The 14,479-nt window shown below is 35.0% G+C and overlaps 1 protein-coding gene and 1 pseudogene across 3 annotated transcripts in view; one reads left to right on the top strand and one right to left on the bottom strand.

The window, feature by feature from the left end:
* The window catches only part of LOC150099511 (zinc finger MIZ domain-containing protein 1-like), a 350,736-nt gene that overhangs the window by 221,905 nt on the left and 114,352 nt on the right, over positions 1–14,479 (bottom strand). For all 3 annotated transcript variants that reach the window (XM_090403404.1, XM_090403403.1, XM_090403405.1), the window contains exon 5: positions 6,949–7,054. In XM_090403404.1, the coding sequence (XP_090259530.1) occupies positions 6,949–7,054 (106 nt within the window). The remainder of the gene's footprint in view (positions 1–6,948; positions 7,055–14,479) is intronic.
* Positions 11,082–11,197, top strand: LOC150099512 (U2 spliceosomal RNA; annotated as a pseudogene).

Genomic DNA, 14,479 nt, shown 5'->3' with positions numbered 1-14,479 from the left:
TGGATCTCAGATACTCCGATCTGCTGATCTTATCAATTATTTCTCCATTGAGGTGCACTTGTTTCTCAAGAACCTTTCTTAAGCCTCTGTCTCTTCAAGGACCAAAAGAATTTGCTTAAAGTCCTCTGTTAAAATTCGTCCTAGATCTCTTCCCTGTTGTTATCAGGAGTGCTGTATCATCAGCCTACTCCAACTGCTGATGTCTTCAACTCAGCAGTACTGCTGAACACAACATATCCTCAGTAGATGCTTAACAAGGAGGCGAAAAAGAACATTCTTGCCTCCTCCTGAATCAAATTAGTGAATCGTACATTTGTTTTTACTGTACAGGTTAGTTATCAACCTAATATGTTTAGTAATTCCCATTTCTTTGATTACAGTCAAAAACATTTAAGTAATCTATGAAGCACATCACCAAAGGAATGCCTAAGAGGAGGATCTGATCTCTGGTATACTTGCGTTTTCCAAAAGCGGCATAGAATTGCATTTCCAATAATCAACCAACCTAGCCTATAGAAAAAATTTCTCGACTCCTGGTTGTCCGAGTGATTAATGTATCTGCTTTTCTAGTCACTAATTAATAAGAATTTAAGAAAAAAAATTGTCCATCGTAATACTATTGTACTATATGTTTACAACTGTTCGCGGGTGGGAGTTCATAAAAAATAAATATAAATAATAACTGCTTGGAATGAAAGAACCAGTAAGAAAAATCAAATCAAACACGTAATGCACATCTAAGCTTAAAAACAAAAAATAATGTAAAAAAAACAAGAAAAAAAAAACAATATTAATAATTTAAAAAGGAGAATATGAGATATTAAAAAAGGTGCATCGAGTATAGCATTATTTTTTTTTTATTAACTCAATTAAAAACTAATTTAAAATCGTATTAACATAGAATTAAAAAGATGCAATTTAAATGTTAACAAAATACATATATAAAATCAGAATAAAAAGAGAAAATTAAATTCCGATATTTGGGCTGCTTTCGTATGGCAAAGTAGAAGGCCTGATCACATTAGACTAATAATAGAGAAGAGTATTGAAATATTGAAGAAAAACCAGATGGAAACTGTCTGGACACGCTTTATTAGTACAATATTATAAACTATAGAAATTTTAACTAAAAAATATATAAAATCTAAATTAAATATCATGAAATATTTTGATAATTTTAAATATTCTTAAAATAACTAAGAAATTTAAAAATAAATTTAAAAAACCAATACACCATTAGTATTAATAGATATAATTGTTATTATAATAAAATATACATTCAATTTATGTGTATGCTTTTAGGGCTCCTAAACAGTTGCGCCTATCATCATGGAATGGAATTTGGAAACTATCGCTTTTTTTTTCTTGAATGGTGTGTTTTTAATGATTACGGAATCATGTAGTTTTTTTTTTTTATTATTAATTGTGATATTGCGGAATTTTTGACTATTTGGAAGAAATATTGCAGATACATAGATTTAAAATGAATAATCTAATCTAGATGATACGAACAATTTAATCCAAAGCCTTGACAAGAAACTTGCTTTTGAGTTACTTAAAAATATTTGATGAAGAATGCCTGGTTTTTAAACCTATATTCCAGGACAAGTAGAGAAGGGGAAGACATAAGACCAGAGAAGGAAAAGATTGATTTAGTGGTTTCCCCACCCAAAACAGAGTTAAAGGAAGCACACACGCGCAGAACAGAAGAAACATGCAAGGATGATAGGATGGAAGATGACATCCCCTAATAATCACTCCTCTAAAGAAATGGTGCTCCGATAGTCCTACGGGAGAAGAGCAAGTGGACGACTCTGGTAGCAATCATATGAGAGGGAAAAAGATATACTCAAGGGCGAAGAATGATGATGAAGACATTAAAATTCAGGGAGATTTTCGTCACCTAACTAAACCCATTGATGCCCTGGATATCCAATATCATACATTCTCCCTCAGCTAGGAAAGAAATTTGAAGTGGGTGCTCCGAGCTGTGAAAGAAGATATCAAGCCTGAGGAGATAGCAGCAGATCTCTGCAATCATGGACTACCACCAATAAAGATCAACAGAATGTTACGAGCCGACAAGAGCCCGATGTTCTTGAATCTCCACAAGGACCAGTGGAGATTCACAACGCCTTCAAAAATATTTACAATATAACATCAATCTGTGGACTCAAGATCACACCGGAACCTTTAAGGAAAACAGCGTCTTCGGGCCAGTGCCACAGATGTCAGAAATACGTCCATGCACAAAAGCTCTGCAGAACCGATTACAGGTGCCTAAAATATGGTGAAGGCCACCCCTCTAACACCTGCATCAAGTCCAAAACCACCTTGGCCAAATATGCCAACTGCAGTGGTCCTCACCCAACCAATTATAGAGGCTGTATTTACTATCCAAAAAAATAAGGGGACAGTTACAAATAATGAGTCCACTTCTCTTTCTCAAACCACAGGCAGAGGTTTTCAAGAGGGTGAATAACCTCCGTCAGGACAGTACCTGATGCGTTACCTTCATCAGGCTCGCCAGATGAAGGTAACGCATCAGGATCAGGATCAACACCAATCACAACCAAATATGACTTCAATCATTACAGCTTCTCTCGCTAACATGCTCAAAGACTTTAGTAAAGATTATAGCCTGGAATGCCAACGGCCTAACTAGCAAGATCTTAGAACTCCAAGAATTCTCACAGAGATATCGCCCAGATATTATTTTAATAAACGAAACTCATCTAAGACCTGCAGATAATCTTAAACTGAAAGGATACCAGCTCCACAGAAATGATAGACTGGATTACAGAAGGGGGTGGCACTGCCATCTTTATCAAAAATTACATTAAACACCATTCATTAACCAACCCTCCAACCACTAACCTAGAGATTGCAGGCATTTAAGTTCACACCAACACAGCTGGCAAATTAAAAATCTATGCTGCGTACAACTCACCGGCAAGAACTTTGCTATTTTCTGATTTGGATGCATTCTTGGCGTTAGGGAGCCCATCATCATCATCGCTGGGGGATCTGAATTCCAAACGTCCATCTCGGAATAGCAAATCCACCAATAAGAACGGTCGCATCCTTTTCAGTTATATAGGATTTAACTACCTGTGACAGGTCCCACCGAGCCTACTCAACACAATCCTACTGGCACAGCTGACATCCTGGATATTGCCATTCTGCAGAATATTAAATATCAGTACAGCCTCAGAACATTAAATGAACTATCGTCGGACCATAACCCCATTCTACTTCATCTAGGAAAACAAGAACAACTGTTCCCCCCCCCCCAACACACGCACACATTCTTTCATAGCTCGGGAAAAATTATCTAAAGTACTTCCTGACTTTTGGTCCTGTTCCCCGTATAAGATCAAAGGAAGAAGTTGACATAGCAATAAAAAATCTCACAAATCAAATAAATAAAGGTATAGCAACAACCAAAACTACACCTTCCCTCAAACCCAATCGTCTTCCAGAAGATACTATGAATTTAATAAGAGAGAAAAACAAAGCAAGGAGAATATATCATAACACATGCGCTCCTCAAGACAAAAAAAAAGTTGGTTAAGAAACGGAATAGCTCAGTCGGAGGTGCTTTCAAAAATCAGGAATCAAAAATGGGAAAATAAGTTATCATCTCTTACCCCTACAGATCACTCCATCTGGAAACTTAAAAAATCTAAGAAACAAGAGGAAATCTCTTCCTCCTCTCCAATCAGATCTGGAAATTGTACACACGGATGCTGAAAAAGAAGAAGCCATAGCAAGGAATCTAGAAAAGCAAGTGTAAACCAGCATATGAAAACTTAAACATCGACCATATATATTCAGAATTCATCGCCATGTCAGATGCACACTAAAACAATCTGACAATAATTCCAGCCTGATCACCCTCACTTCAGCAGCGGAAATAACTGACATCATAAAGTACCACAAGATTTAAAAGCTCCAGGTTTTAAATCTTGTGTTACCTCCATGCTTCACCCTACGAAACAGTAATGTTCTGCGTTCTGCATTGATACTTTTATAAAAATCGAAGTATATAATGCTTTGTAAATCTGAATTGAAGACTGAGAAATTAAAAATTGAAAAAGTAAGTTTAAATACTTCGTACCGCGTTCTAATTATATAACGAATGATCGGTAATGGGTGTGTTTATGTGGAAGAAATCACATTTCATTTATAAATCTCTAATGATTCCAAAAGTCTCTCGTTGGGGGTTATTTCTTCATGATATGTGAGGTCATATGCCTCGTTTTAAAATCATGGGTCTGCCTTGTTCCACGCTTAACAAAGTATCTTACCATCTTACCTCCGAACAAGAAGACCCATTAAACGTTAAAAAGGTACAAGAACAAAAGAATGATAAAATTAAATCATCACATACCTGTTTTCTGAGGAGTTTAGAATGGACTTACCTGGTATCCGAACTGCTTTGGATACTTGTAGTGTGAGAAAATGAATTTACTGCTTTCTTTAAGAAGAAACCTTTTCTGGAGAATGCGTGCCTAAGGGAAATTTTTTTTTTTTTTTTTTTTTTTTCCCTCCTTAGAAAGGAGTTCATGAATAACGAATTTGTCTAGGAAATAATTTGCATATTTCTTAGAACACGACCACCTTACAAGAGGACTGGATATTTAAATATTTTACTAAAAGGCATCATCTATATTATTTATTTTATTCTTTTTTTCATTCGAGTGTTTCCAAACATTCGTTTTATTTTTTAAATTAAAATCTTTCTAATTCAATATAGTTTATTTCTATTTCCGTCATATTATTGTCATATTAATAACCAAATTGTAGTTGAAAAAATAATTGCATTCGTAATCGGCTTTAAAGAGATCTGGCTTAATAGTTTAGTCATTTAGATAGAGAATTATTAAAATAAAGTTCAATGGGCATAGAGTTTTAGGTAGGAAATGGCTTTCATTGTCCAATGTGGGACCATTGCCAACTTATCGAAGATTTGAAAAAAAAAAAAAAATAATAATAATAATAATGTTTGGTTTCTACTGCAGGTTTTCAGGGTTATGTACAGACATAAAGTTTCGATTTGTTAAAATTATTTAATTTAAAAAAATATATATTCTTTATATGTCTAGAAGATTTCTTGATTTTGTTTTAAATATATCCTAAATTTTTTTAAAAAATGAAAGTAATTTTTGTACACCATATAATAGCTAAATGCACTTACTATAAATAATCAAATTGCATTATCTAAGTAATGAGGAGGAGAATGGGGTCACTCGACCGTGAGATGCGGTGATTGATTCATTCAATCCAATACCCTTGGAGGGTAATATATGGCAATGCTGTAACCAATGAAGTTTAACTGAGGTTCGGCTGTTGCTGTTACCCTCCTGCCATGATCAGAGCTTTAATAGCTCAATAACACCTTATCCCTACACTGTCCGCTACAGATAACGGGGAAGATGAAAAGCATTCTTGCTTCGCCCCTTTAAGCCAGTCCTTATAAGGATAAGGACTAAGTAATGATAGGAAGGGTAAGACCTGAAGGTGAGAACCACCATACCCTTGGAGGGTAATGGATGGCAATGCTGTAGCCAATGAAGTTCTAACTGAGGCTCGGTTATTGCTGTTACCCTCCTGCCATGATCAGAGCTTTAATAGCTGAATAACACTTTATCCCTACACTGTGCTCTACAGATAACGGGGAAGATGAAAAGCAAATCTTGCTTCGCCCCTTTAAGCCAGTCCTTATAAGGACTAAGTAATGATATATATTCAAACATTCATAAAATCTTTATTACTTTATTCGATTAATTAATTTTTATTAATCGAATTACAAAATATCTATGATTAAATATTCAAATTACTTTATTCGATTAATTTTTATTAATCGAATAAAGTATCTATGATTAAATATTCAAAGATTTATAAATTTTCTTTTTACTTTATTCGATTAATAAAATTATTCGATTAATTTTTATTAATCGAATTACAAAATATCTATGATTAAAAGTTAAAATTGAATTTCAAAATTTGATTAATTATGTAAATTCAAAGATGAATTTGAAATTTATATTAAGACTATAATGGATTCAAGAACCTAGGCTATAAACCTGTATCAGCATCTAAAGGATTATATTTTCAGTCTCGTCCTATCTCTTTTCTCTTCAGATTTATATTTAATTACTACTGATTGGTAGACTTCCATTTATTTTACATATTCTCTCCAATTCTTTTAGTGTTCTTTTATTTAACATTTATTGAACTTCTTTTTAATTCTTTCCTTATTTCTTATTCTATCAATTCTTGTACATTCTTTAGTAGTTAAAAGATGAAATAGTTAATGTACGTTAAAGATAAAATTGTTTTTTTATATAAATAAATTAACAATAACCTGTAGACATTCCAAATGTTTTCTATCAGTTTAATAAATATTATCCATATCTACTCAAGTACGCACCGTTATACGTATTACAATACTTTCATTCTTAGTTAACTTTAATTAAATTTTCACAATAATTTAGTTAAAAATAAGTAGCATTTGAAACTATTTCCTGCGATTTAATCATTTTCCCTATCAAAGAAGTAATATATCAAGCCAAAATATACTTCTCTTCATTGACTATATAAATAATATAATTTAAATATATATTTTATAAAAAATGATAAAGTATAAAATTATTTTCTAAATGACTAAAATTTTTTAAATTATTTTCAAAATATTAATAAAAATACAAAATATTTCAAACACTATTAATTTAATAAAATAGTGTTAGTCCAATCTTATTTGTAGGGAGTGAGAACCAGCGTGTGATATATCTATATCACTAGTTGAAAGATCGTGTTTAAATAAGCAAAAAAAAGATTAATACAAAATTAAAAGATATATATAAATTGGAAGAACCATGTTTAAATAAGCAAAAAAAAAAAAAAATTATTAATACAATTCAAAGTATATATATATATACTTACCTGCGGATTTCGGTGTAAATTTTTCCCGTTGAGCGGCGCATACAGCAAGTAATCGATACCCCAAATCTAAATCATAACCTTGTTGAGCAGCAACTCTGCTAACTACCTACAGGTTTCATAGAAAATTAATAAGTCCACCGTTGTGTTTAATATACAAGAAAAAAAAATTTTTTACATATAAATAACTAGCGACTAAACGAAAACAACTTAAAAGCTTCTCTCGATTTACACTAAATAAGATTTGATTAAAATCATGAATAATTCTGATTACATCTCGAGTTCCGATTAAAGTTTTGTGATAACATGAGAGCATCCAATAAAAGTTATAATTACGTAGCAAATACTGCTACAGAAACTGCGAATATTATTGATGATCGAATTAAAAAAAAATATATATAAATACTTTTTGTATATTGATATGTTTATGTCAAATCGTATTAGAAATCGCCAAATTCATTCCAGTACTAATCTATATTAATGATAATCAAGAAATTAGTTGAATCGTTGAAGATCTGATAGAAATATATCACTGGGTGTACGTTAACTTGCCAGTACGGATACTGACCACAAGATGACAGTTTGGTAGACCCCAATTAAATGCTCTGGAAATGCTAAGGGTGAGTTTCCTTAAGCGTTTCTACGGCTTGTGTCCAAAGACGGGTAATGTTGATTAGGAACTGTTGGAGAGCAAGATGGCCGAATTAGTTTATCGGTAGACATCGAGGTAGCGAAGAAGACTCCCATGATGTAGTGTAGATGCTAAAGGAGTATAGGAAAGATCACAATGACTATTCTGGATTGGAAATATCAATATTGGAAGAGTATAAATCAGAGGTCATCCTGTTGTCGTTTGGCGCGACTGTAGTGACAGAGGAGACGTGACAGATAGGTGAAAGATATTCCATAGAAAAATAAACAGACGAATTCTAAACGTTCATTGTTACATTGGCTTTAAAAAAAAATTAACTTTAATTGTTGGCTAAGTTTAATACGTTTTCTATTTTATCTCAACTTTGGGAACCACTATCTATTTCTTTTTCTAATACAGAGGACAAGATTTAGATATCCTCTATTTCCAGCTAGGTATCCTAAATGTATCGAAATTTCCAAGATTTCCCGATATTGGTGTTTCGTGTCTTCAATTATCTGTGATGTGAATTAAAATCAATGTTATTTCTTAAAGCGCTTGGCTACAATTTTTTTTTTTTATCTCACCACCCAAAATTGGAAATATTTGCCCCGTCACACAAAATTGAACAATACCTACTCACTTCTCAGTAAATTTATAATATAATAAATAATATAATATTAACCAACATTGCGGAGGCGACGAAAAAAAAAAACAAAAAAAAAAAAACAGCTCAGCATCTTTCATTTTATATTTACTAAATAAATAAGTTAATCTGTATTTTCATCAACTTAAGTTGATTAAAGTACAAACTTCCTTGAATTAAATGATTTTAGTCATCAATTTAATCATTTTGAAAGTGAGCCACCTTAAGTATGGGAATTTCTCTCTCTATCTTAAGGGGATGGACATCCCTATTGTCATTAATTAGGGACAGATATCTTAATCTAAGGACCGAAATTAAAAAAGAATTTTAACCTATACCTATTATAGTTAGAAATAACATAACTTGCTGATTTTGTGCTCTATAATTAGTGTCGTAACTAACATATTTCCTTTTATTTTCTTGCATTTTTCTTTTATTTCCATAAACACGTTTTCAGATAAATGTATATTGCGTGCCTATGAATTTGAATTTATCATATTGTACTGATACTTTATTTGATTGTATTTTTTATTTCCAAGAAACATATTCATCTAAATCTCTGACTATAGTATGATACTGTCCCCCCCCCCCCATACACACCGCTGCTGACTCTGCAATTAATTTTTAAAGGATACGCCCAACTTGCACTAGATCGGAAATTTTGATTATCGCATATACCAATGGTTTCTTTTCAAATAAGGTAGGTTTTAGCTTATTTGATTTAAAACGAAGGAAACTATCTCACATATTAACATTCGTTACACACCCTGAATCAGAATCCAACTCTCCGTGAGAGCTTTGACCGATACCTTGCCAAAAAGCTTATATCGTAAGACACGTGGAAAGGCTTCACCGAAAGCTTAATAAGTCGTAGTCTAAAATAATAAAATAAACACATGCTCTGCTGTCATAAATAAAATTTAAACTCAATAATAGTAAACAACTTTAATTTATTTGATTTGTAGGAAGATCAATTTATTACTAGATATATTTTGGGAGTTCGTGTCTTTCATCATCGGCCTTTGGAGTATAAAAGAGTGCTGAGGGGTCTGCAAGTAGTGAGAGGGGAAGAAATCGAAAGGTAGAGCATGATAGTAGAAGGTAATAAAGAGACCTCAGTCGATTTGTTTAGCTATGTAACCGAGAGGTTTTGGCTAAACGGTCCGAAGACGTCATCTCCTCACACCTGAAACTAAAAAAAGAAAAAATACCTTAATTTGCCCAACTAAATGACCCTTAAAAGAACCGGGAAAAAAAAAAAAAATCTTGACTGCGAACTGTGATGACCATTGAGATTACCAAGAGAACTGCGAACCTGGCCCGAGTGATGCAGCTCACAGGGAGCTGCGCCGCCTCGACGTAAGCCTTCGCAGCTCGGGTTCTATCAGGTTTGTGGACTATTTGTGGATTAATAGCAGTTAAATGCTTATATAATAATTATATTTTTATAGTAATATTATAATCAAACAATGTCTTTATTTAAAATAAGGATCACAATCCATTTCTACGAAGTTTACGAATTTAACGACCAGTATATATATATATATATATATATACTGGTCGTTAAATTCGTCCTGATATATATCAGGACGTTCTCGATATATACAGTAGGTAGATTTGTGTAGAACTGTTCAAAAAGCTAGTGATAATTTTCAATGTTCTCACTCTGATCAGCACGGAAATTCATTTCTGATAGTCTATCACCCATGCGCGCTTATAAGTAATTATTCTATACAAAAAAAAAAATCGCTTACTAATTCAACCAACAGGTATGTCGAATACATGAGCTGGTATTTATTTATTTATTTTTAATATATTAAAACGATGATGGCCACAGCTTTGATAAATTTTCAAAAGTTGCACAAAATCCATAACATGTGAATTACTCTATTCAAATTAATCAAACGTTCATAGAAACACGTTGCACATGTGGCAACCTTCGTAGTTGCAAATCGTTCACACCTGTTGAGATTGTTGCTCAAGAATAAATCCACATGTTGGTAATGTCGATATGCTATGTTTCCAAAAGTAATGGAAAACAAAGCGATATTCAAAAAAATAGTTGTATTTAATTTAAATTAAGGGGATATTAAATCCCACATTGTTTTAAAACCGAATAAGAAACTCAAAGATCGGAAAGAGAGTTTCATGCCGAATATAGTAAACTATAAAAATATCGGCGAATGCTAGCGTGAGCTAATGCAAGTAGTCCTAGTACGTAGTACAATACCGGGCAACTCGCAGCAAAGGTGGTAAAGTTCTGATCGATTTCTTGATATTTTCCATAATGTAAAAACACATTTCCTATGAAATGTATGCTGTTATTACATTATGGCGGGAGGTCACCACCCAGACCGGTTGCAGCCTTTTTTGAGGCTTCATCAGTGAGTAGCTAGACCAAATTAATACCAAAGGGTATAGCGAAAAGAACTTATATAATTTAAACAATGTTTATATCGCCGAAATGAAGCCTATTGGCTCTTTATATTTAAGTTGTATTTAATTTTCCTATGATTTTCAATTTATATTAATATTATATTATTTTAAAAATATTTAATTTTGAAAAGACACCTTTAGCTTGATTATATGGCTTATGTATATTTATCAAATATATGACAATAACTTAGTCACACAAAAGACCTAAAGCCATCCTCAAACCCCTCACTGAGGATTAATCTCCTAGCCTGCTGAGGGCGAGCAATTAGCTCATAAACTCTTTCTACTCACAGTCTCTATTAAGATAGCCGGGAATATGAAAAGCTTTTGCTTCACCCGTTAAGCCAGTAATGTTACTAGTTACTATAACTTAGTCATATATTTGTTATTTGTTAAATATACATAAGCCACATAATCAAGTTGATCGCTTCTTGGCCTTTTGGCTTAGATCAAGTGTATAGTTCTGTTTTTAACAGTTAATATCGGTACGAGTCCCATCGGGTTTCACGATATTTAATCGGAAATTTACAGAACTTCCTAAACCCCGGACTGGGGAAACATCAAACACTTGGTGGTGGGAATAGTTAGGCTCCCCCCTCATCTGATCATGCCCTGCATTCTGCCGCGTGTGCTATCATAGACTGCGTCAGCGCAGAGAACATTTTTGGATTTGGATTTACCCCTTATGGGGGAGGAAGATACCAGATAGTGACCAAAAATATGGAGACCAGAGAAAAGCTTCTTCAAGGGTTTGGCTGTGGTAAAGTAAAAGTATCTCCCTTCATGGTTGGGAGCATCCTGAGAACCCTTAAGATACCACGATTTCCCCTAGAATATGCAGAGAACAACGATATAATTCATAGCGTATTCTTTAAGTGGGGAGTTGTACGGCAAATCCAGGTTCACAATGACTCAGACAATCCTGAGTGGAAGTCAGGGGAGGTAACCATCTCTCTTGAAATGAGGACCGAAGTTCCTAACTTTGTCCTCATAGGATCTGCCCGGGTAATGGTAAATTACCCAGGGGTCAAAAAGCAATGCTTTCGATGTGGTGCCTTCAATCATCTTGGGGCAGACTGCCCTCGCATAAAATGCAAGAACTGCCTAAAAATTGGCCACAACCAAGAAAAATGTGAGGCAGCTTGTTTGAAATGTGGGGTCACTGACCACAAAGTCGACACCTGCCCATCCAGAACCCTCCCAGAGAGGATGGGTGGTGCAATCACATCAGCAACAAAACCAAGTAATGAAAAGGTCACAACACAGGAAGAGTTTCCGCCTCTAGAGGCCACTCCTGATCATGCCGCCATGTCTAAGACAACGAAAAGGTTCCGTAAGGGAGGGAAACCTACCAGAATTGCAGAGACCAGCAATACGATCCCAACAGAAAAGACTGACAATGCAGAAACCATCATGGTAACTCCCACGGACGAAAGTGGAGCTACCACTGCCAATATAGATATCGCCAATTCAGATACAGTAAAAGAAGCTGAAGTAGAGATGGAGACGAACACCAAACGGCCATTAAGTCCGCAGGAAGAAGAGCTGACAAATCTCAAAACAGCAAAAGTATCTGAAACCGAACACCCAGAAGTCCCTCATGCAAAAGCAGGGGAGACTCTAAAACATCTCCTTAGAGGTATGCCTGAGGTGGCAGAAAAGTTTAAAGAGGCGATAGATAAAGTAGGAGAACCTGAACTCCTCCTCACAGGGAAATATGAACCAGACGTCGTCAATGCAAAATGGGGTGACCTCTTAGTTGATGACATCAGCAAAATCACCCCTGAGCAAGTAGAGGTAGCCCTGGATATAGACGAGGAGGCAGCTTCGGCGTTCTACATAGCTCTCTGCAAACTAGACATGGCCAAGGGAAGTGAGGTGGCCAAAAGAATCATAACAGCCCACAACAAAAGAAAAGAACAGTAACCATCTTGTGGATTTCTGTACTCAGCTTCACTGGTTTTTAGCTCCCACAGGTGGGGGAGGACCTGAGAACCTGAGCTGCGAAGGCTTACAGCGAGGAGGTGCAGTTCCTTGTGAGCTGCATCACTCGGGCCAGATCCTTCCTCCACCTCTAAGTTTATCTTTCCATTCCTTCTCCAGATTTATTCTCTCTTTGTTTTGTTACATGTTTCCTTTTTAGGATTTTTCCTTTTTTTTAAAGTGAAAAATCAACGACCGTTTTAGAAGCGCCCCTGGGGGGCAAACGGCTAAAACAGGTCAACTGAGGCCTCTTTCACCTACTCTACCACTATGCACTCTATATTTATTTCCTCTCCTACTATCTGCTGACTCTCAGCCTATCTTACTCTACAGGCCAATGATGAAGTTTGTTGAACTCACAAAAAATATATATATATATATCAAGCTAAAGTGAAGATACTTCTCACTCATTCACAGAAGCATATTCACTACTAATCCCACAAACAAATATTAATTTAGTTTAGGAACGAAAATCAGAAAAAAGTAGCAATCCGATATCGTCCTATGAGAAATTCGTCTTCAGTTGCTTTTCCATTTTTCCCGAGTTTCCGCTTCTGAGGAGACAATACTACTGTAATTGTGAGCAACAATAATACTAATAAGTTATAGTAAGAATTTTTACGTATGTCAACTCGAGTGTATTCTTCCACTGGTTTGTCTGTTTCACCCATGTGTCCAAAAAAGTTCCATATTTCGTATCTAAAACAGAGTTTCCAGACTAGCACACCACAGCACTAAGGTACACGACAGATTTCGTACAATTTATACAACCTTTAGTGAGTGGAATTATATTGAGAAAAAAAAATTAATTTGATATTTCAAAGATATCATTGCTCAGAAGATATCCAATAAATATTTCATTAAATGGACTTGTGTCGCAGATAGTATTATGGCAGAGGTATGCATTTTATCCAATATGGATAATGGAGACCTACATGTTGAACCTAAAGTAACCATGGGAAGTCATACTGCTTCTGTATGACTATATGTAGCAATATATAAGAATAATACAAGACTGCAAGCTTGTGACAATAACTATCAGGCAGACACTAAGAACAAAAAATAATTTCGTGCCATTTTAAAAATAATAATAATTTCTGTAAACGGCGACTTTTCCATTATTTATGTAAAATTATTTATTTTAAATCAACACAGAACCACGTTTCCATTCTTTTGTTGGCTTTGAGAGCAGTAAATAAATGTAACTCTAGAATTTCACCTTTCCACAAATGATTTTTTATAGTCCTTATAAGGACTGGCTTAAAGGGGCGAAGCAAGATTGTTTTTCATCTTCCCCGTTATCTGTAGAGGACAGTGTATGGATAAGGTATTATTGAGCAATTAAAGCTCTGATCGCAGGAGGGTAACAGCAATAGCCGAGCCTCAGTTAGAACTTCATTGGCGATGTGTAAGTAAAGCCAACTCTAAAAATTCGGACGATCCCTAGGCCACTCAATCGTGGGCGAAAGACCGTCCATCTCAGCGGTGGCTCCGCTCAGTGATGGCCTTCCACCCACACACCGCCACCGAGCAGAACCGTTCATATTCCGAAGAAAATCATTCACCGACAAAGCCCCTCAGCGGGCCGTACCGAGAGCACTTTCCCCGGAGACTCAAATTGCTCCCTTAGGGCAAAAACCTTAAGAGAGCGAACTCAAAACTCTCGAATCTCTGCGTCCCAGGGGGTAACAGCCGAGCCTTAGTTAGAACTTCATTGGCTACATCATTAGCCATCTATTACCTTCCAATTTTTATTTTGCATAATTTTTTATCCTTATAGTCCTTATAAGGACTGGCTTAAAGGGGCGAAGCAAGAATGCTTTTCATCTTCCCCGTTA

Source organism: Typopeltis vanoorti, chromosome 14, assembly GCF_054136105.1.
Source record: "Typopeltis vanoorti isolate ZY-2024b chromosome 14, IOZ_Tvanoo_1.0, whole genome shotgun sequence".
NCBI classification, from domain to species: Eukaryota; Metazoa; Arthropoda; class Arachnida; order Uropygi; family Thelyphonidae; genus Typopeltis; species Typopeltis vanoorti.
The sequence above is the reverse complement of the archived record's forward strand: the minus strand, read 5'-3'. Positions and strand labels throughout refer to the sequence as shown.